The sequence below is a fragment of the Gavialis gangeticus genome, unplaced genomic scaffold (genome assembly GCF_001723915.1).
Source record: "Gavialis gangeticus isolate Ggan-Ray unplaced genomic scaffold, GavGan_comp1, whole genome shotgun sequence".
Classification (NCBI taxonomy): domain Eukaryota; kingdom Metazoa; phylum Chordata; order Crocodylia; family Gavialidae; genus Gavialis; species Gavialis gangeticus.
In genome coordinates, this window is record NW_017729025.1 from 108,848,590 (window position 1) to 108,872,372 (window position 23,783).

Consider the following 23,783-nt stretch of genomic DNA (forward strand, 5'->3'; position numbering starts at 1 on the left):
CACCATCATGTGTCGGGTGAGCGGAGAACTGTGGGTCGGGAGTGAGGGCACCAGCAGGGTCAGGGAGCTGTGGCTTGGGAGCATGGGGCATCAGCATGGCCAGGGAGATATGGGTCAGGAGTAAGAGGTTGTGGGTTAGGGCCAGGGGGCTGTGGGTCAGGACTGGCCACTGATGTTTACAAATGGGTCCTGGTACAAAAAAAGGCTGAGAACCACTGTTCTAAAGCACCCAGTATGTTGGTATCAGACATATCATAAGTGATAATATCCTTTCAAAAGGCATAGACTTTTCACTATGTCCTACAAATACTGTTTCTCATGCATAACCAAAAATGTTCCTCAAATGAAAATGAATGTTGCAATGGGTGAGATTTTCATGTGCTTTTCATTAACTGTAGCTCCAGATGTCACGTGCAATCATTTGTTAATATTGGGGATTTCTGAAAAACAGCCTCCTCTTCATATTGCATTCACTGGAAATGTATACTATATGCATGCACTACAGATTGTGTGGCAACATAAACTGCTATTTTTCTGTATGCAGGGGTATGTTTCTGAGAGTTTAAAAATGGAGTTTAACTACCCTTCAATATGTCATTCAAAGCTCAGGACAATGACTCCATTTTTTTAATGAGAGAACCACAGCTGTTAGAGCTAGAACACCTAGTCCATGTCCCTACCAATGCAGGACAGTTCTTTAGAGTACATTTTCAATGTTCTTATTGCAAAGAACCGAACACACTTGAGCTCAGAAGGGCAGGTTGCATATGCAATGCAGTAGCATGAATCCTTCAATGGTCACACGTCATTTATAAACTCGATATAAGCCTCAAAGGACATCAATAAACACGTGAAACTAGCAAAACTGTCTGAGTTTAGCCAGAAGCTAATTTCAGATTCTCTCATAATGATTCTTTTAAAAAGCTCCTGTAATAGAAGAATCCTTTAAAGTTAATGATAATGCTGGCTGATTTGTCAGGAAACTTAATGACTTAAAATAAGCCTGCAAGCACTCTAGATCTACCTTTCTGATTTGAGTGGTACTGAAATTTTGAGGCAAAAGAGCAATTTTAAATTAAAATATATATTGATTGCTGCTGATTGAAAGAATGAGCTTCCATAATGCAGCCCTCTCTAGTTCACCTGGTAGACAGCACTAATACTGAACTGAATCTTGCTACCAATCATTTCCAAAGCATAAACTACAACTCTGTGATCAAGATATATTTTGGACCTTTTTCTTTAAAACGTAGCAGTCAACCATTCTTTGGGGCAACGATTTCTACACTCAGCCCATTCTGCATAGCATTATGGCATGATATTGTGAAAGCTATTAGGAAATTAAATGCCCATCATTCTGCGTAATGTCATGATTCCTTAAAAGGTTAGGAGTTGTAAAGGTTTATTTGACTAGCCTGTGAGCTGCACTGATTAAAAAAATTGTAATAGCTAAAATTTGAGGTAAGCAAAACAATGATTTACTTCAATGACTGATTTATTATGTAACAGTGGTATACATCATAAAAAGAAGCTGTTCCATCAAAAAGGATAATTACTTTATCTTGTTTATTTTTCTAATGTATTTTAAACTGATTTTCTCACTCAGTTTAAGCCAATTACACAAGGATCTTTCTACATCTCTCTGTTTCTATAGGCAAATAGCATTAAAACCCACCTGGGGAAAATAAAAGAAACAATACTTAAATAAAAATGACCACATACCTCTTGTGTTTTATTATTTGATGGCTGTGTAACTGCTAAGACCTTGACCTTTAGATGAGTGGTGTGATCAGAGTAAGGTGTATAGCCTGCCACTGTCTGTTCCACTTCTCCTGGAAGCACCAATGACCCTGTTGAATATAAAATACTGAACTTGATCCTTTCACTTAATGTATAATTTAGCAAAATCATGCTCTAAAATCCTGCAGAGATCAAGCAGAAAAAGAAGCTTGTTAATGAAAAACTGCTATACTCTTCTTACTGTGTAATATATAACACAAGTCCTTATCTTTAAGGTAGATGCAGTCCTGAGCCAAAATGCAGATCCTAACAATTCCTGTACTTTAGGGAAGTCAAACTGGATCTCAAATTGATGACTGGGCCCTATTGCCTATTGCCTGGGCCTATTGTCTAAATCAAAACTTAGATCTGGAAACCCCCGGCTCTAAGGAAGTTTGGCTCTGGATACACCTCCTTGAAAGAGAAGGCAAGATCCTGTAGAAAAGATTACTGGACTGAGTGTCAAGAGATCCCAGTTATTCATGTCCCATGTGAAGTTTGGCAAGTTGCTTCATTTGTCTTTGCCATAGTTTTCACCTTCTGTAAACTAGGCATAACTACAATTACTCCACTCTGTAACGTATCTGTCTCCACAGAAAATACATTTTCAGAGAAAAGTGGTTCCGCTCCTATCCCCAACCAGCCCAACACTGCAGCACCTGCTGCCTCTATAGTTACTCTATGCCTTTAGGTTGGTTTTGGAAAAATGGATTCATGTAGTTAAACTGAGGTGGTCCTCTTCCTTCCAAAGCAAGATTTCCAAAAAGCTTGAGAACTTCTCCACAGCTGGGACAAATAGAACAATAACCTTTTCTATGTGTGTGTGTGTGGCAGGGGGACGAGGGGTCACTCCTTTGATCATTGCTCAAGGTGGACTTTCATACTATAGAGAATGTCTGGTTGGCTTTCTATGACAGGGGATGGCAACCTTTGCTAGCCATGTGCCAAAACAGCACAGCTCTGGTCCAACATGGGCTGGGGAGGCTTCAGCATCATTCTGGAGGTTGCGCAACACCCACCCACCTGGCTCCACCACAAGGGCAGGAAAGGTCTCTTGCTGACAATGCACTGCTGAAGGCCCCCTCATACCAAGCTCCCATGTGCCAGATCAAGTGGCTCCACAGTCTGGATCCAGCCTCTGGGATATATGTTGCCAGCTCCTGTTCTATGACAACTCAGAAAGATGTGTCTGACAAAGATTTAGGGAATCTTATCTAGCTCAAGAACCGCTCTCACTTGTATTATAATACAAATGTACCCACCTTCCTGTGTCACAAATACTGAACACCAGTAATATCTTCATAGGAAAACCTAACGAGAATACCTCCAGTCTCTCAGTTTTGCAAATAGATTAATTTACTTCATCTCTTTGTGCTGAAATACACACTTTTAAGGGTTTTGTTATAGATTTTTCTGGATGTGATTCCTCTTTAAATAGATCAACTTGAGTTTATGAACCACCAAAATATTGTATAAGTATTATTAACTAATTAAACAAAGGTGCATTCTATTTTGGTCATGGATTTCACAGGGTAGAGTCACTTTATCCCTTCTCTAGAAATTGCATATTGTGGCAGAGCTAGCAAGGTTATTCACAATGGTTTTCTACAGAGAACTCTTCTTTAGCATAAAGCTGAAGTTCATTCCCATAGGATCTCAACTTACACTTCAATCAAAAGCCAGAAAGTAAAAGTCCAGGAATATATAATTTTCAGCCTTATTTCCCTTGTAGTTTATTGCTATGTCTCTGGACTTTTATGCATCTTGGGGTTTTAAGTATCTGAATAAATTCCATATCAATAGGATGGCAAAATTTGCTAACAGGTGTATTCCATCCTTGGTATGCACAGCAACTACTTCTACTTCCAGACATGTCTACACAAGACGTTTACTGCAGAGCTGCCTAATTTAGCTCTGCAGTAAAGTCTCCACATCTACATGTACATACAACCCTCTTAGGCCACTGTAAACTAATTAACTCCACCATAGGTTGAGTTGTGGCCAAGCTCGTTAGTGCACAGCAACGCACATGTAGATGTTAATGGAGCTGGTGGGGGCATGAGAGTGCTTCAGTGCAGGGGCTGCCTGTCAACTAGCCTGGCGCTGGAGAACCGTCATGCTCCAAACAGCCCTTCGACAGTAGGGTGAACTAAGTTGGAGCAGCCCTGGGCTTCATGCCCCAGGCTTCTTGCCAGCCAGGGCTGCTCCAACCCGGCTCAACATGCTGCAGTCCCGGGTGTAAGTGTAAACATGGTGCCTGGGAGCAACAAACTCTGGCACAATGTATGCTGGAGTTTATTGTGTCACGTTAATTGCACATGTAGATATGCCCATTCACAACAAAAGGAAAAAGCGAATCCTCATCTATGCACAGTGGATTCACCTCTAGATTGTTTCCATGTTCCTTGTTCAATATGTTTGAAGATGAAGGCACAAGCATCACCTCCTGATGTACATTACTGATCATTTCTGTCCCTGGAACCAATATGCTGCTGTTTTTCCCCAACAGGCCAGTTTGTGGAGGAGAGATGGGTACAACACCATTATGTAACAATCTGGCAACATCTCAAAAAGACAACACTTAAAAATTAGGACAACAGAAGGAAATTTATTTTTGCTTTCAGCAAGAAGTACTTGTCACACTCTGAATGTCAGTTCTAATTTTTTAAGGCTTGTTAGTAATGCAAACAATGTTTCAGATTCCTTTCAATCACCGCCATAAGAATGTGGTAATCAACCTTTGTTTGCCAGTAGACATGTCAAAAATGAGCATTTTCTCTCTACTCTGGCTGCGTGACAACATATGAGAGCCTAATCGGTAAATGCTGCTTTCCCTGATAATGTTTAATCAAGAAACTCCTTCAGACAGAGAAAAATTAGGGAGTCTTGACAGCCTTCCTTCTCAGCAGGAGGGTTCCACAGGAGCTGTAGGGTTTTGTAAGATCTAGCCAGTACCTCACAGCTGGTTTAGGCTATGCTGTAGCACTACTGGATGATGATCCTAATTAAGCTACTAATTACATTCTCAGTGGAGGTGATTAATTAGCAACAGGAATGCCTTGGATGCTGCCAATGGCACCATACAGAGAGAGATAATTGAGGAGGAATTGATATCAGAAAACTGAGAGGATTTGGAGTGCACCTTTCTTAATGCTATGAAGAATCACCTTCCCGAGTGTTGTAGTTGTGAAACTTTGAGCTTCTACTGACATGAAACACAGCACAGCAGGACATATTTGGACACTGGGCAATTCTCTTATCTTTAGTCTGTTTTCTTTTTCATGATGGATCAGCAGCGGGTGATTGCTAAATCAGTGAACACTGTTAATTGAGCTGATCCTTAGGTAATTTGTAACACTGACATATTAATTAAACTATGGAAAAAATAAGTTAATGTCACAAATCTAATCTGAATTCACAAAAGTAAAGAAATTCTGTCTTTTCTGCATCTTCATCCTTACTAAAGCCCATAGTGCCTGGCTGTAAATGGGGTGAAATTGATCTTGCCACTTTCAGGAATATCATTTGACAAAGAAATGTAGTTGAGGGGGCCAGGTTGGGATTGGCTAATACATAGAAGACTTACATGCTCAGTTTTCTCCTATTCTTGAGCTCCCAGTTGTGTGAAACTGTGCAGTACTAAACTGGGTCGCAGAGACTAGGCATGACAATAAAAATTATTTCCATGTGTTTTTTAATGCTCAAAAAAGCAAGGTATTTAATTCTGAATCCTGTTTCCCACTGGGCTTTTTGCATACAAATGTGAATACAAAAAGTAAATGAGGAAATATGGATTACGTAAAATAATGGATACTGACAATGTTCACCCCGAGTAGTGGCCCCTGGCCTGATTTTAAGTGGTGCTGTTTGTATACAGTTCTTGCTGACTTCAACTGGAATTCTGGGTCCCCAGCATCTTTGCATATTGAATCTATTATATCTAAAGACCTCAAATCAGATAGACTGTGGTACCTTCACCTATGTGCCTCAGTTTCTTATACTGAACATTAAATATGTGTTGAACAGTTTTATCTGATGCTATACTCCTTACGTAGGACCTAAAATTATTTTGTATTTTTATTTACTTGTGTCCTGAAAATAAGGTAATCCTTCATGGGCCTTAGAGAGACACAGATAGAATTTTTTATTTTTTGCAAATAGTTTTTTTAATGCTGTATTTCACTAAAAAGAAGATATAGTAATTGAACCATTCTTGGAGCAGTGCAGAAAGTGATTTGTCAGCAGTCCTGAAAATGAATCATATTGCCAAAGTGTGGCTACTAGGCATTCCCCATCCATCCCAAGAGAAACCCAAATCATTTGTATTGTTGCCGTAAGCTTCTTATAGTCTCAGATTAAATTTAATGAGAAAGGGAGAATGACTGGCCCACCATGCATGGGCTGCCTGTACACTGTGGGCTAAAACTATGGTTTAGGGAATTGCATTTACATTGCCAACTACTGTTTATGGTGCCAAATTCCCACAATGCAAAGTACTCATTCTAGGCTTTCAGCCAAGTACTGTCTAATAAAAACAGCTAAAACTTATTTGTACACTCGTCACTGTGTTTTTATGAATTGTTTTGTGAAAGTGTTGTGTCCAGGTTGGTTTGATATAGGCACTAAAAAAGCCAAAAAATTATGATTCCATCAGGATGTCCCAGAAGAGCACTGGCTCCACTAGAACATTATAGCACCTGGTTGCAATCATGTTATATGCACTGTCTTGTCTGAGCCAAATTAATCTGATGTGTGAATATTCACTGGGTAAATGTTCAGTAATATTATGCTAAATAACCAGTTGTTAGAGCTGAGAGAAGTATTGAATAGTGTTATCTGTAACAAGTGCTCATAAAAGCCTAGAATAGTAATTTATTAATAAAGGTAGGGTATAACATTTTTCACTTGCTTTCCTCCGTTATTTTCCATTGTGCACTCTTAAGAAGCTGTCAGTTGAACGTGGGACTGGCTTCATTTCAGTGGGGAGTAGCAGGTTCTAAGTTTGTACACCTCAAACTTTTTAGTCCTGGTTAAGTTTGTTATATGGTTGTATATTTCCATCAATCCATGTTATGGAGAATAAAAACCAACATTTTGTAACTACATCCACACTCATCCTCTCCAATACCCCAAGAGATATTATAGAACTGCTCTTAGTGTCATTTTCTTTTCTATCATTTTCCTCCGTTCATAGTTTCCTTTCTCTTCTATTTTCCTATTCGTACCTCTCACGTAGTCACAACATTTCCTCTCGTTGCATATTCCAAGTGGTACATATGCCCCAGTTTGACAAACACTGGTATATCAGCTTAAAATTTATTTTGGAACTATTTTAGGATGACTTCTCTATAGAGTGTTATTTTACATTAAATTATTAGTAGTAATCTTAATATTATCAGTATTTGTCATTTACATCCTGAACAAGCAAGTATTCTACAGCCTCAAGAGCTATAACTCCTTTCTCACTAGGCAAATTGAGTTAATTTTACCATAAAAGATACCAATCATACAGATGAGAGGACTCATGTTTGTTATTAGACTAGATTAGCCAAAACCTGCTGTAGCAGCGCACCTTCGAGTGTTTGCCACTTTAAGGGCTGAGTCAGGCAGCCAGCAGGTGCCTGACTGGGGCAGCCATTTTACAACACAGGCTGCCTATAAAGAGACAGCAGTTTCAGTGCTGGCAGGAGAGGCATTGCCTGGCTGAACTGCTGTATGGAGCATCTAGCAGGTAAAAGCAGGCAGCTCTTGGTCCTGGGCATGATCTAAAACTGCACCCTGCTGGTGAAGGGTGGCCCAGTGGGGCTCCTAGTGGTGCAGAAGCCCCCCTGAAAATGTCAGGCCAGTTACCTCCATGGTGTAAGGCAGGTAGGGGTGCCTTAACCCTGGCCCCCACCATCTGGTGGGTAATCATGAGAGCTGTGGGAGTAGTGGGGCAAGGTATGCTCATGTGTAGGCACCTGAGCCCAGCAGGGATGTGAGATCCTGGAGACCCCAGAGGGGGTAGCATGGGGAGCATAGTGTGAGGCTCTGCACAGAGCAGGGCTGAATTGGGAGTAGGCCTGAAGGGTTGTGCATGTGAGGGGGCTGAGTAGGGCTGAACAGGGAGTAGGCCTGAAGGACAGTCCCAGGGGCATGCTGAATAGGACCGAACTGGAGTAAGCTTGAAGGCCAGCGTGAGGGCCAGCCCCATGAGAAGCTAGTGGCAAGTATGAGGAGGAGACCCCAGGGTGGGATGTGGTATAGAGTTGCCCAGTGGGGAGCTTGGGGTAGAATCAGCCCAGGGTTTGGCACAAGGCTGGACCACACAGAGAAGGGGAACTCACAGAAACTGAGGGACTGTGTGGTGAGGCCAGCATGCAAGTAGCAAAGCCTGATGGCCCAAGAGGGGCTGCTCAAGAGGAGCAAGAGCAAAACAGTGTGCCCCATAATGGGCAGTATACTAGAGGCCCCTGTGAGAGGGGAAGGAGTGTAAGAGACCTTCTGTGAGAGGGGTGGCAGGGTGAATGTGAGGATGAATGGAGCCCAACTTTGGACTGGGTTTGCTCCAGTCTCAGACCAGGGAGTAATCCTAATCTGGATGCCATCTGTGAGGAATGGACTGCAGTGCAGGAGAGGTTCAGAGCCACAGACAGTGCCCCTTGCCATCGGGGCTGGGAATGGGCAGCCTTCCACATTATACCACCAGTTTATGGGAACAGCAAAGTAGTGGCAAGTGAGACTGGGTAGACAGCCCCATAGAGACAGGTGGGTGGGCCAGCATGTTCCCAGCCCTAAGCGTGCCCCCTGTCACACCTGAATTTAAATCTCTGCTCTGCAACTGGATCCATTCTATCCTCAGGCAAGATATTAATTTTCTGTGCCTCAGTTTCCTCATCTATACATCTGTATGATATTCTATTCACATGGGGTTCTAAGGAGTAATTAGCTGATGTCTGTGCAGTGCCTTGAGGCTAAAAATATTATGTAAATGTTTAATGTTGTTTTTATGTGTGTTGTGGATTATTGAGAGGTTAGTAAGGCTTATTTTTGCATTATGGCATATCATGTAGAGAAGGCTTTCTCTTGGGATCAACTAAAGACAGAAGACAATGAAAAGCAAATCAAGTGCCACATAAATGGTTAGTAGCTAACAAAGTGATAGTCTGCACTAGTAAGGGTAGAATGTTATGGTAGTTATTTTTATAATTTGCCAATAACAGCAATAATTGAAAAGTTAGCACAATATGACTCCGATTCCTACAATAAAGTAATTTTTAGGCTATATTTTTCAATTTGCTTAAATGCAAGCTGTTTAACCTGGTGTTTTTAAATGCAGATTATTAACATTAATACTCACTAAAAAGGATGGATAGTGTTTGATAAAGCTAGGCTTGGTGTAGGAAGCTGTGATGCAAACCGCTACATACTGTAGTTTTGTCAGTATATTTCATTCGTCCTCAGTATCCTTTCTATTCTAGTGCTGAACCTGCCATGAGTTGGTACTGCCAATCATTTCAGACGTACTCCCTTGTAACCTGCTCTTAAAATAGGGATGGGTGCTCCCTTGAGACTAAGTTAAAACTATTAAACTAATTGCATTAATGATATAAACCATATTTGAATTGAGGCTTCTAAAGTGAAGGGATTATCAGATTGGCTAAATTCATCGCATCAGTGGGCTCTAAATTCTCTAATAAATCTATAAAGGGAAAAACTAAATGTTGTTACAGTGGAAGGAAAAACAAGCTATTATGGCCTAGGCCCAGTACAGGAATGCATTCTCAAACAATTAAACTATGTTCTGAAATAATAGAATAAACATTAATAAAGGTTAATGGAATAAACGTAATTCTGAATTTGCCTCTTTAATTTAAAAAAAAGCTAAATAACCTCTTATCCAAAAAACCCAATACTTCAAGTCCTGCAATTCTGAAGACAGGAGAAAGAAAAAATAACCCAGAAGAATTAAGCTCAAGTCCCTGCTCTCTTAGAGGTTCCTTCTAGGGAAAATACTTTATTTGTATTGCTTTTTCCCATCTTCCCTGCTTCATGGGTATGTTATGAGGCCAAAAAGGTGGTCAACCAACAGGCATTTAATGTAAATGGGTCCAGAGAGCCAAAAAAAAATATCTAAGGCAAGGGCCCACTCAAGCCAGACAATTTATCAGGCTACTGCTATTCTGGTCATTAATTCCTATAGAGAATGGGACCTAGAACAGTGATGTGGCTAGCATCACATCCAGCCACCTTTGACTCCTCACCCTGGGGTGATCAGGTACCCATTTATAGCTGAATCAACAAAAGGCAATGTTCAGCACAAATCCAGAGGACAGCTTGAACTCATACCTCTGGAACTGTATAACTTAACCACTCTGCAAGAACGTGGGTTTTAGAGGAGGGTAGAAAATTACTACAAGTATGTGAAATAGCTATACTACAATAGATTTGGAAATTTTTGAAGGTAGGGGGAGAGTGACCACAAGAGTGAAGGAAGTGATTTGGAAATACCATGTTTTAAATTCAAAACAGGTTCAATTTTGTTAAATTTTAACAGTGCAATTAAATAATTTTAGTGAACACCAGTCCACATTTGAGCAAAATTGTTTTTATTACAGATACACATAGAATTTTATGATTCGGCATTTGTAGAGTCACCATTACCATTTGGAGAAATTCTGTATAATCAAAATGATTTCAGAATAAAAATGCAGAAAAATTTGAGTATAGTTACTAAGAAAAATCTACTGCAATTTGGCACAGACCTGAAAGTCATTATTCAAAAGTATCAAAGGAAATACATCTTACTCGTACTGAACACCTCACAATTTTGCATAAAGAAATTATTTTTATATTTTCTTCCAGACAGAAAATGTAAAGTTCAAAGCAAAACCTCTTTCAGGTTGTAAAGAAAATGGAACGTTCTTATGCCTGGAAGCGGGCAGAGAGAAATCTTTAAAGTGAAGAAAAATAAACATACCAATGCATTTCTCTTGACCAGATTCTTCATCAGTGTCAAAATCTTCCAAAGCTAAGTAATTATCCACCTACAAAAAAAAAGTCCCAAAAGCTAAAAAACAAAACAAAACAAAAAAAACCTTGGTAATGAAAATAAGCCTAATAATACCATGATTCCCACAGCAAACTCAATAATGCAAATATTGTCACTTTTGTCTACTTCAGCATTGCCACTCTCCTCTGTAATTTTGAGGAGTTTATGCAAAGTGGCTGCTGCTATGGAAAGTTTATTAAACAGTATTACTTGAAGGAAAGAAATATGTTTGGTATACTTCAAATGCAGTTAAAGAAACATTGCCAAAATAGTTAAGGACCAGCTTTAAAAGAAAGTAGGGGGTGGAGAGAGAGCCATAAAACTTAGATAAATTGCAGTGATGGAAGTCTTACTGATCCAATCAGGATCATAATGGCTGCCAAATTTGGGGCCAGGAAGAAATTTTCCCCTAAATCAGATTGGCCAGGATGTGGGAGTTTTTGCCTTCCTCTTTCATGTGGAGCACATTTTGGGGGATCTCCTAGGATCTTCTGATTATACACTAACCAACTGTCATCACAGTATCAAGGCATTGGTAGTGTCCTCCTCTACTGTTCTTATACCTTTTTCATCAGGTGCTCTTAGTATTTCAGATATTGTGACTTGTAGTTGAATACGAGGATTTGCACTGGCAATTATGGGGATTCCTTGGGTCAACAATTAGCTGAAAACACAGGTGACTTGATGCTACAGCCCTGAAGGCCCCTTCCAATCCTGTTTTCAGGAACTTAAAAAAAAAAAAAAAAAAAAAAGTAATTTCTTTTTCTTCAGGGAAAAGATGAAATGTTCCTCTCCAGTTTTGGAAATCTGTTACAGGAGACTGAGAGAGCAAAATTTTCTTCAAACAAGAGAGAAGCTGACAGATCTAATTTCATTTTCCAAGTTAACTGAAGGGTGAAGTGTAGCAAACTAACACCTTAAAGGAAATTTTTCCAAATTTAAATCATGTTTTTTTAGTATATATATTTATACTGCAATAGTGTCCCTTTAAAAAGGCACTAAGGCAGTGGGACTCAACCTGTCTGGCTGATGGGCAGTGCCCAGGCTGTCCATGGTCAGCCCCAATATGGCCCCATGAGGAAAACGGGGAATGGCCCGGCCCCATCCAGCCATGGTTGGGCATGGTCAAAATGATTCTGCCTCACCCAAAAAAGAGACTTTCCCCACCGACTCCATTCAACCAATTATCTTAGGAAAAAACAGGGAAAAAATGGTTATTTCAACATTCCTGCTTCCCACAGCCTGGAGATCAATGAATTTGAGTTCTATTGGAATAAAATGTAGAGGAAACCCTGACAGCTTAGTCCACTGTAAATGTTCATCCCATAAGACAAACGTGTGTGAGACCTGCAGCATCCCAACTGATCAGAACTGTTAAGCACAAAAATGGAGACACACACCAACTATAAAGGGCTCTGCGGATCAAAAGCAGTAGCTTCAAACAAATTGGATGCTAGTGAAGATACTGGAGCACAGCTGTGCTCCCTGTAAGTAACGCTGCTGTGTAGCAGAGTTGCTACATATTGTGCAAGCCAAAGCATACTACACAAAACTACAAAAATTAGGCCTGCTGATCTCTTCCAATACAACCCCACACCCAATAACCTGACTTTTGCAATTTATGATGAAAACATCATACTAAAGATGTAAAGATGTGTCATACTGAAGACGTGTTAACAAAGACCTGTTAACATTTGAGAACAAGATAATTTTGGAAGCAAATAAACTGTAAAATGCATGAGACGAAGAGTAGGTGTGTTCTATTGCTAATCCCCAATTTGAAGAAAAGCGAAAACACAAACACACACAACCCCCACCAACCATCCTCCTCTTCTTCCTCCACCCACAGAAATGTACCTTCACTCTTCTGGTCAAACTGAGATCACATTTCTTAGAGAAGCCAACTTTCATGCCTTCACTCATCACTACCTGTAAGTAGCAAGCAGAGTCATTTAGGTAACTATAACAAAAATACAAATCACACTCAAAGCTCCCACAAGTTTACACATAGGAACAGGCCAAAATTCTGGTCTCTTTAAACTTGTATATAAAATAAGAAAACAAGTGGGTGAAATGATTTGTGAACAGTGGATGGGTAATCCTCTGAAAACCTAAACAGACCCAAACTAAATCCATCACAGAAACATGTAACCATTCTTAATTAGCATAACAGTAGCATTTAGAACAAAAGCGATGTTTCCAAAGGCAATTTTTCCTTCCATTCTTTTCCCCAGCACAGGTGTAAAGATTACAGACACTAATTTATTGCATTACAAACTCTTCCTGCTATTATACCAGCGATTTTTCCAGTGCATCCAATTACTACTGTATTTGTTTCTTAAACTGCTAATGTGACAAAAATGTGCAATCATGCCTGAAACTTTTGTTCCATAGCAACAAAGATAAATATTAAGATGTTCCATTAACTAAAGGATAATGGAAGCCTTATAGTGCTTTATGAGGCAGAAAGCCAGATCCCAAGCGGCTAAAATAAGAGACCAAAAGGCAGTTTATCCCAATGAGGGAATCATATTCTTGATGAGGAAACAGCAAAACACTTTTGTTGTCACTATTATTATACAAGAAACTGAAAAAATTTGATTGTTTTAAAACCCCTGCTTGAGTTTCAACCTCACAGGCATGTGCTAGTGAGGAGGAAAATGATCATTTTTGCTTTTGATTGAACCCTAGCGGCCACAGCTTTTCAAGTCAGTTAAGCGTGTTGCACTATAAATTGCACAAAATGACTTTTTTTATACAGAGTTTAATAGAATAAATTCTTGATTACAGGGCCATTCACCCTTTAATCATTTCTTACCCATGAAGGGGTCTGGAGACTTTGTATATGTGGATTCTTATCGTTTTCCATTTCATAGCCTGTCTGACGTTACATCTTTCCCAAGACACACATGGGGCCTTCAAGCCCCAAACTTGAAAGTTTCAAGAGATTCCCTATAGCCCAGCAGCTCTGCACTGCCTACTGGCTCATTATGAAAATTTCCATACTGAAGAATTTATTGTACTGTAAACGCACCCAAACTAGCTCAAGTAGCAGAAACAATCTAGCTATAGCATCAGACAGACTCTACCCCCAAGTCAGTACATACTCTCCCAAAGAGCAACTGGAGTCCTTTAGAACCATAACAGTCTCTTCTGAATGAACTCAGGGTTTTCTTTCTCTCTGCATATTTTTACCTATCTTTTCTTTAATGCTTGCCTCTATGGACCAAACTAGTCTTTTTACCTGATCTTCCTCCAAAGGCTGTGATGAGAGAGATACTAATGATTCTTCACTTCTTGCACGTAAGATGCTCTCTTTATTCATGTTTGGTAACTCAAGAATGGAAAATGTCTTTTCTAAAGAATCCACTTCAGATGCTTGGGATTTCTTCTCTACTTCATCTGCAGGAAAAAGATCACGCATTACATCAGACAGCATAAAGCACCCTCCAAAGGAAAAGAAGACCCTAATTACGACTCATACTCACCATGTTACTGGCACAACTATTAAAATTACTGTTCTTTCAGTATAATTTTCATTCATGTCCTTAGCTTCAGACAGGGATGTCAAACTCATCTGGCCCCACAAGGCATAGGGCTGGTCCACAGGCCAGATGAATGGTATGGGGCCAATTCCATTGGCCAGACTGGCCCCACGGATCACACCCCCTCACCTCTGCTCACTCACCAGATTCAGCACATGCAGCTTCCCTCCAGCTGGTCCAGGACCCACAGTACACACAGCACCTGTCCCAGACTGGCCCAGGCAGGTGCCATGTGCAGTGCAGGTCCGAAGCTGGCTGAAACAGATGCCATGTACAGCATGAACCCTGGGCTCTGAGCACAAGGCCAGTCCAGTTCATGCTGCGTGCAGTGTGTAAGTTAACTCTGGAACCAGAGGTGACATGATGGGGCTGCATGGGCCACGTCAGGCCCATAGACCATATCTCTGACCCCCCTGGCTTAAGACTTGTCTGTGTCATGTATTTGTACTGAGTGGCCCTTATTAGCATTTTGAGCATTAAAAACAGCCTTCCTCTTCAGTATTCAACATTCAGTGTTACCAGAATGCACAGAAATGTACCTAAAACTAACACAATGGGTAAAAAACAGAAAGACAAAAGCTAAGTTTATAACAAAGGCTGTTGCTTTGCTCTTCATTTTAAACCTTGTTGTCAGATGTTGGTCACTATCTGTATGCTGTGCAAAATAGGATACAGGCATGCCTAGGCCTGCAGGTGGTGACACAAACACCTGCACATTCAGAGGCAGGATCTACTCTCTCTGACACCAGTGTCAATCCACCATATCTGCATATCAAGACAGCTTCTGAAAATTTATATAGCTGTAACTGAAACCAGAACATGATCCTCATTCCATAATACCAGTGCAAGTTACAACACCTGTAAGTCCACTGTAATACCTGTGCTTGTGTAGGTGCATCTACATGTGCACTTTACTGCAGAGCAGACTAATCAGCTCCGCAGTAATGTGTCACTGTCTATACATGCACCGCCAGTATTAAGATGCAGTAAACTAATTCACTCCACCGTAGGATAGTACTGTCGAGGACAATATTATCTTACAGCAGAGTACTTTACTGCACCAAAATGCATGTGTACATGGTGACTGGGGGTGTAAATTGTTCCCAGTCTGCCCAGGCAGCCAGAGGCCTGCTCCACCTTGGCTCAAACAGGTGCTGTTCTAGGCGCACCTGCAGATATTGTGCCTGAGAGCAGTTGACTCCAGCTCAAACTGCTGCAGAGTATATTGCGTCACATTAATTGCACATGTAGATAGACTCTGTGAGTATGGATTTGCATTCATGAAACACACTGACCAGCCTTTAGGCTACTCCATGCACCAAAAGGTCACCCTCATCCAATTCAGTAGATATCTTTCCTCTCCTAGAAAAAGTGATAGGTGAGGGCAGTTCTTATACCCATCCCTGTCTCCACATTAGACCAAGGATGGAATCAAATTCAAGCCTTTCTGTGTGAGGAATCTGCAGATCATAAGAAAAATCCTATGGTATCTAACAGGGAATGAAGCTCTGCAGTTTCTTTGTCAAAAGTGTTGCTGGTACAGGGATTTGAAATCTCCCAGGATAATGAGACATGGAGGTATGCCAGAAACTTGGGTGACAACTGTGCTGGCAGTTTTTATAATCTAGACTCTAGAGTATAGATAAGAGGCTATACAGAGGTGGACTTATCACCTATTATCACTCATAGAAGCCTGAAGGAAGGAGTTAACTGCTGTACATGAATAGCAGGGTTAGAAGCACCAGTGAGACTTCAGACTATGAACTGAGCTCTGGCTAAGATCCTTTTCTTGCAGGAATGCCCTGAAAAGGAAATTCCAAATACTTGTCCAGAATTGCAACCTGCAACAGGATTTGTTTTCTACCTTGTACTAGACCCCTACCCACAGGGGCTAAATTGTGAATTACTATCTTCTTCTTTGACTGTATTTAAGCCATAGTTTATAGCACCCTCCTACTGTTACCACCCTAGCAAAGAATCCTCTCATTTGAGCTGAGGATACAAGTGTTTATCGGGATGTATTCATTCACTTAATTTGCAAGGCCTGAAACACACTCTGCACTAGCATATTGTCAATTTGGTTTGCCTCAACACACCTGCAACTCTGTTGGGTGGGGACAATACCCTTGGAAACATCTGATGTTTGGCAGACCACAGACTACATCTTGTTACTGAGCTCAAAAATCAAGAAAGTGCACTAAGATAACACTGGCTGTTTTACAGGACTTCTCTCACTAGGTCAATTTGGAATAGTATGGCTTCTCTGAGTGCAATTTTGACCATTCTGGATGGGATTTTTGAAAGTGCATTGTGCTGACCTTACTCTGCCACAAAATCTTGGAAGATTTTCTAAGATACAACTGGAAGTTAGGTTTGCCTCTCAGTGATAAGCCAGGTGGCACTTAACAGCTGTTCATGACTGAAAAGCGCCCATCTTCACTAGGTGCAAAGTTACGACCACTGTGAGCTCTTAAAAAAAAAACCTCACCTCCAGTATCTACGGGGCACAGAGCTGCCTACTGATCTAGGACTCGATTAGCAGTATCATCAAGCTATCTTTCAGCAATGGGTCTAGGAACTACTTAGAGATCTGTCGATGTGTGTTAAATCTTATTGACTGCTGACCTTGCATTGAGAGGTTTTTTCCCCCTGAACCACAGTAAACAATATTTCAGGAGGTACCAAAAGGAAAATAAGAAAATGTGATTCTAAAAAGTTACATTTGCCATTATAAAATGGCTTTAGAACAAGAGGCACACAAGTACTACTCACCACATGCCTAGATCACAGCAGTGTTCATAAGGAATAATAAATGCACAAGACTAACCATCTTTCTTATTTTTAATTTGAAAATTCTATTTCGCAACAATAAGAAACACTCTGTGGTGCATTTCTAAGGGATAATTACATGTCTTGGGCATTTAAAGTCAGTCGTGCATTATAATACCACCTAATGTGTAATGTGAATGGAGCATTTTCTGGGGCCTTAATGACAGCCTCAGGGTTAGTGTCCTCAGCAATCAGCTCTCCCAGTCAGTTATTAATCCCCAGGGACAGCTCTGTGCTCCAGCCATTACTGCATACAAATCGGGGAGGGAAAATATAGCAACATAACAGACAGAGCTCTGCAGTTCTTATCCATATGAGAAAAGATCACAGAAGTAACCCCTACATTAATAGGAATTAATGAAGTTGCACCATGTAGATCAGAGCAAAATAACAGGTTTGTCTCTCAGATTATATATAGATTCTTGGAATAGTTCCTACCTCCAAGCTCTCCCATTTTGACATTTGGCTTCCTACTACTTTAAAACTACACAGGTTTCCTCTTAAAACTATACTATATCACACAAGAATGCTTGCTATTAATGTCCACCCATACATACACCTTTTCCAGCCAATGAAATATACACACTGTGCAACTCTCCTGAGACTCTTTTCTGTGTATAGTTCCTGTCTCCACAACCCAAAAAGGATGCAGTGAAATTAGAAAAGGTACAGAGAAAGGCAACATAGATGATCAGGGGTATGGGGCAGCTGGGGGGAATGATCAGGGAGCTGGGGGATGGAACTGGGGACTCAAACCAGGAGCTGGGGGGAAACCCCTGTTCATTTCCCCAGTCCCGGATCATTCCCCCCAACCCCTGCAGCTCAAGCCGTGGCTCATCCAGCTGCTCCCCCAGCTGCCCCACCTCCAGGGAGAGGCAGGCAGAGCTGGCAGCCCCAGGAGAAGCCAGAGCTGCGGGGAATGATTGGAAGCTAGGGGACTGAACCGGAAGCTAGCTGGGGGGAAGCCCCTGTTCGTTCCACCAGCTCCTAGTCCAATTCCTCAGTTCCCGTTCAACCTCCCGTCTCCCAATCTTTCCCCCAGCTCCCCGATCATTCCCCCCAGGCTCCACGGCTTCTCCTGGGGCTGCCAACACTGCCTGCCTCATGGGGGAGCAGGTGGGGGAGCAGCCAGACGAGCCGCAGCTTCTTCTGGGGCTGCCGGCTTAAGCCAGGGCTCATCTGGTTGCTCCCCCAGCTGCTCCTGCCAACACTGCCTAGTGCCTGCCTGTACAGCAGGGCTTTGTGAAGCTTCAGGTGCTGATTTGATTCAGAGGAGATTTGGCCCAATTTGGTGGCCAAAACTCCAAATCTGAATCTAATCAGGGGACCAATAAAAAGGCCCAAATCGATTCAAAACTCTCTGAATCTTTGGAAAAGAATTGGAGAGCTTTGATGATTTGGGCAGTCCCCACCTGCTGCAGCAGGGAGCTGGAGCTAGACTCGAGGCTGGTAAGTAGGGCTGGAGGAGGGGGAGGGGACCATGAGGGGACCCCTGCCAGGCCCCATCCCCTGCCTGCACCCCGAACCTCCACCCGCTCCCCCAGCCCTCCCATGGATGCCCCACCCACCCCAGCTCCAGCCCTTCAAGAAAAAAAAATGAAAAAACTCCGAACTCACCAGCTCCTGCAGGGGCTTTGTGGGGCTCATGCAGAGCCCTACACATGACGTGGGGCAGCGGAAGGCAGCAGGGATCGCCCCCCTGCCAGGCAGGAACTGGTGAGTCCAGGGGTTTTTGTCTTTTTTTTTCCTTAAAGGACTGGAGCTGGGACAGGCAGGGCACCCATTGTCAGGGCTGGGAGAGCGGGCCAGGGATGGGCCTGGGTGATTTGAAGATTTGGGGATTCAGCTGAATCAATTCAGGACAGTGATTCAAATCAGCGAATCAAATCACTGTCCCCTGAATCAGCCGAATCCAAATCCAAAGCGAATACTAGCCACTTCACAGAGGCCTACTGTACAGTCTATTGCTGAGTCTCCGAATCTCTGAATCGATTTGGAGGCTTCCGATTCAATTCAGAGAGATTAATGGGTCTCCCAATTCGATCTGGATTCAGAGATTCAGCCACTGAATTGGGCCGAATCTCCTCCAAATCAAATTGGCTACCAAAGCTTTGCACAGCCCTACTATTAATGAAACTTCCCCCATCCATTTTGATACGTTTTGATCAACCTCTTTTCTTCTGTTAATTGGTTGTCTGGTACCCCTGGGAATTTCCCTGCCCCCTCCAGTTTCACAGCTCTACCTTGGCTTTTTACATTCACTGTTATTCTCTCTCCACCCTCAGACCTGATGAAGAGTGTCTTGTATTAGAAAGCTTGTCTGACTTTATTCCAGCCATGAAGTTGGTCCAATAAAGGTATCACCCCTGCAAAAATCCTTGCTTCTCACCTAATTGCTGAACCGTAACAGGCACAACATCATTTTAACACTGTCAGCTCTACCAGTGGTACTCACCATTTGCATAATAGGAGAGGAACTCACCCAAGAAATGGGAGATATGGATTCCAAGCCCTCCTCAGCCTCTGAAGATTCAAACCCATATTTTCCAGTTTCCAGGAGAATACCCTAAGCATCAGACTATAGAAGTTGGGTGTGTTGAAGTTTGGTCACTGGCAAATCAAGGATGTAAGAGTCATGAGATCAGAAGGTGAACAAGCAAGGTGAAGTATGAACCTGTAGTGTAGTGGTCAGGGCTTTCAGCGGGGAGAGGGGGAAGAAGAGAATTTCTTGTTCCTAGGGTAATTTCTGTCTAATGTAAATGGTAATTTGTCTACTGGAAACAGGACTGTTTAGAAGACAGTATACAAAGAAGCCCACAAAAGAATTTTATTAGACTCATTATATATTTTCTGAGGGACAGTTTTTCCTTTGACTGGAATATTTTAACCTATTCAGATTACATTAAATAATAAGAAATAAACTGTAATGTTAATATTTTCAGGCCACCAATCTACATAGTAGTATTCTCCAACTCCAAACAATCAAAAATAGACCTATCCCCTTCACCAAACTACAGCTATGGCACTTGGATAAGTCACAAATTGCTGTCAAAAACTTTCTGCAACAAACCTTGCAGGGCTGTTGGGTTATATAATATTAAGCATTTCATTCGATGAAATGTTCACAGCAGCAATTTGATGCTAGAATCGTAACTGGAAGGGAAGAAAAATTCACATTGAAGGAAAAAATATCTAAGCAGTTGCAAAACGCGTGCTGCAAACAGAATGCAAGATAACCACTCATATCTGTAATGAGTCTACATCACATACGTTGGGTGTTGAATTCAACTTTACATTGCTAGCCTGGGGCACAGTCCCTCAGGGGTAGTGAGATTCACTTTAAAGTTATCCAAACTAGCTAGTGCAATCCATAGCTTCCTCACCACATGTATCTTGATAACTGGCCTCCCTTGAAGCAATCACAGCGATTATAAATAAATAATTTAAAAACACTCCACCCTAAAGACCAGTCTACCTAAAGACCAAGCCTAGAAAAACTGCATCTTGTAGAAAAGTGTTTGGGCTAAATTCCTTTGTTGGTGTTCTGAATTCCAACTGTTTTGTGTCCTTTTGAGGAGGAAGAGGGATCAGCTAGCAAAGGGATTATTCTGCCTTCCCCCTGGCTAGGTGATAATTGACTCATTATTTACAGCCACAGTTCTCAACCTGCCAAGACCCAGTGTGTAACACTGGCCTTCACAGCCTGTGACAAAAGCCCAAAATAAAGGACACAAGCACAACCAAAAGTAGCAGTGAAGGAAGCTTGAAATGATGTGGCGATTCACTTATTTAACCTGCAGAAAGTTTTACTTTTCAAAAAAATGTCCAATGTCTATATCTAAAAGCAAGACTGAGCCATTGGGAAAATAAATTTGAGCCTTTCTAGAGTAATACATATCATAAACATGTGTCACTGAAAAGTAGGTTCCAGGCTCTAGCACATTTCTATTAGAAAGCATCTCCAGCTGGATATGGGCTCTCTGTTCATCTAGCAGCCCTCTGTGTTGTTTAAATTTATTTTTGGCTTCCAATTTGGAGTGGAATCTTCTAGAGATGCCCACTGATCACCCACATACTTCAAAGAATAATAGATGCATTTATTATGAAGCCACAGGACAGACGTATCAATATAATAAGGAAAAACTTCCTGACAGTGAAATCTATTAGATGAAATAGTGGCCCCTGAAGAATTATGAAAGTCCTATGCCATGAGATGTTTTAAAACAAAAAGAGACAAAGCAATCGATAATCTACTATAAAGACTCTCGCTTGCCACTGAGTCCTGCATCAGCCAATAAAACCTACTAGATCTTTTTTCTCCTCATTTCTATAAAGGAATTTTAATGGCACTGACAAAAGCGAGATGAGGTAGAAGGTGAAACATTTGACTACAGTCTAAACATTTTAAAGACACAAACAGTGAAAAGGGTACGAAAGTGTTTTCATTTAAATGTTTTCAGCTGTATATTTGTATGTGCCTGTGTGCCTATTATTAAAAATAACCCCAATTGTCAAAATGCAACTTAAATCATAAGTAACTTAAATAATGTGTCAGGCCTGACACTCCAGCTCTGATTTTAAAAGCTCTTCTAATTTTGTTTTAATAAACAGGTCAAACTCTGCTTCTAGCTATGATAGTAAGAACTCCAGAATAACGCTATATTTACCTTATGTAACTGAGAACAAAATGTTCTCCTTCCTTTTACAGTTACAATTATTCTAGGAAAAATTCTTGTTTGCTTTACACCTTTCTAGTCTCAGTGGATTTACAGGGAGAATGTCACTCAATCCAAGGTCAGGCCACTGTAATATTACAAACAGAAACCAAACATCCCCAACAGCAAAGTCAGCTGCTTGGTCATTTTTGGCTGAATGTATTAGGGATATGCAAGAAAATTAATACCTAATAATTTTAAATGATCAAATTCTGAAAGCTTTGTTTGAACTTCACTCAAGCAAAGCTCTCACTGATTTGACTTCAAAAACATAGACTACCACTGTGGCTTTGGCACTTGAAAGGAAGTCCTTGCCAATGTGACCCCGTTTACAAAACAGGCTAACTACCCACTCTTAGAGGATGTCTATTCAGACACGGAAGGTTTTCAGCAACAGCACTATTGAACCATGAAAAAAATAAAATATTTTTAAATGGTCAGATGGACAAAGAGTGGAGTAAACAGGACATGTGACTTCTGTGGAGTCCTAACATTGACAATATGTAAAGTAAAATGCTGGCATGGAATTATTTTTTATGTATATAAGTTTAACGGTACAATAGTGTTGTTGCTAAAAACCTTCCATATTTGAATATGCACCCACTCAGTTAAATCACAGGGCTTAAGTTCATCTGACCATTTCAGTTTCCTGCATGGGCAAAATCCTGCTTTTCCAATCAGCACCAACCAAATATAATCCTATAAAGATTTAAAAGAATCAGAAAAAAATACTGGGTCAGATTTTCAGCTGGGATAAAACAGAAGAGCTACACCAATTGACACTGAAATGCCAAGAGCTGGACCACATAGTGTCAATGTAATAGATCAATTCTGTAAAGCTGTCTTAAAAGATCGGAGCAATAGTAAATGTTTATGTGAAAAGAAAAAAAATAGTTCTTCAAAGGCATATATTGTACAATGTGCATGATACTATAGTTGCATTGGATTTGAGAGTATATATGAACATGTAAGTGATAACGGCTATAAAATCTCTCTAGAAGCTGGCAAGGAAGAGTTGGCCTGATACCTTTGGCTACTGGACGATCTACCTTAATATGGCTCAACTACAGGAATTTACAGCATATCAGAGGTACACCAGCTGGAAGAAATTAATTAAATCTTTTCCAAATGTACTGTGAGAGGCATTCTGTAGAGAAACTGAGCACACATCTGGCAGTGAGTGTCAGGAAGAGGGATCTATAGAAAGAGACTAGGGAACAGCTCAGGGTAATTGTCTCTTCCTCTCTCAGGATTTTGAATGAAATGTGCCACATTTTGGTCCTTTACTTTTACCTTGGTTAAGTGAAACTTGATGTATTTCTGTTTGGTTCTCAGAAAGGCAAGGCATTCATTACATTAACTTTTTTTATTTTACTACCAAACTGTTAAAAATGTGCTTAGACTCTAACTAGGAAACCAGCATCCTTTCTTGCTCTCTCAGCATAGTTTCTAGTACTAAACATTTGTATGCTGTGGGAATTGCTGAAGAGAGACTCAGTAAAAAGGCTGGGTGATACACTAATAATACATAAATGATGACAGAAGTGGTCATAGAAATTTCTAAGCATATCTCGTTACGGTAGAATTCAGCAAACTGGCAGATGCTCATCTGATTCTATTAGCATTACAAAAATGGATTCAATTTAAAATGGCTTGATATTAATAATTCTGTACAATTTATTTTTCTCATAACAATTAACATCACGGAAAAAAGAAAGATAGGGAACAAATCAAAATTACAAGATAAAAAGTAGTAATAATCAAGATTTTTAAAAGTGATCAGAGATTTTAGGGTCTGAAGTATGATGGGCCCAACTTGAGACATGCTGAGGGCAGCTGATTATCAGAATTACTTAATACCCATGCTCTTAAAATCAGGATTTA

General features: G+C 40.9%; 1 protein-coding gene across 1 annotated transcript in view; it reads right to left on the reverse strand.

The window, feature by feature from the left end:
- Nucleotides 1-23,783, reverse strand: part of CUNH11orf74 (chromosome unknown C11orf74 homolog) — a 56,039-nt gene that overhangs the window by 14,444 nt on the left and 17,812 nt on the right. The window contains exons 2-5 of the mRNA XM_019519377.1: nt 14,055-14,212; nt 12,668-12,739; nt 10,739-10,805; nt 1,723-1,850 (exon numbers count right to left, since the gene is read on the reverse strand). Of these exons, the coding sequence (XP_019374922.1) occupies nt 1,723-1,850; nt 10,739-10,805; nt 12,668-12,739; nt 14,055-14,212 (425 nt within the window). The remainder of the gene's footprint in view (nt 1-1,722; nt 1,851-10,738; nt 10,806-12,667; nt 12,740-14,054; nt 14,213-23,783) is intronic.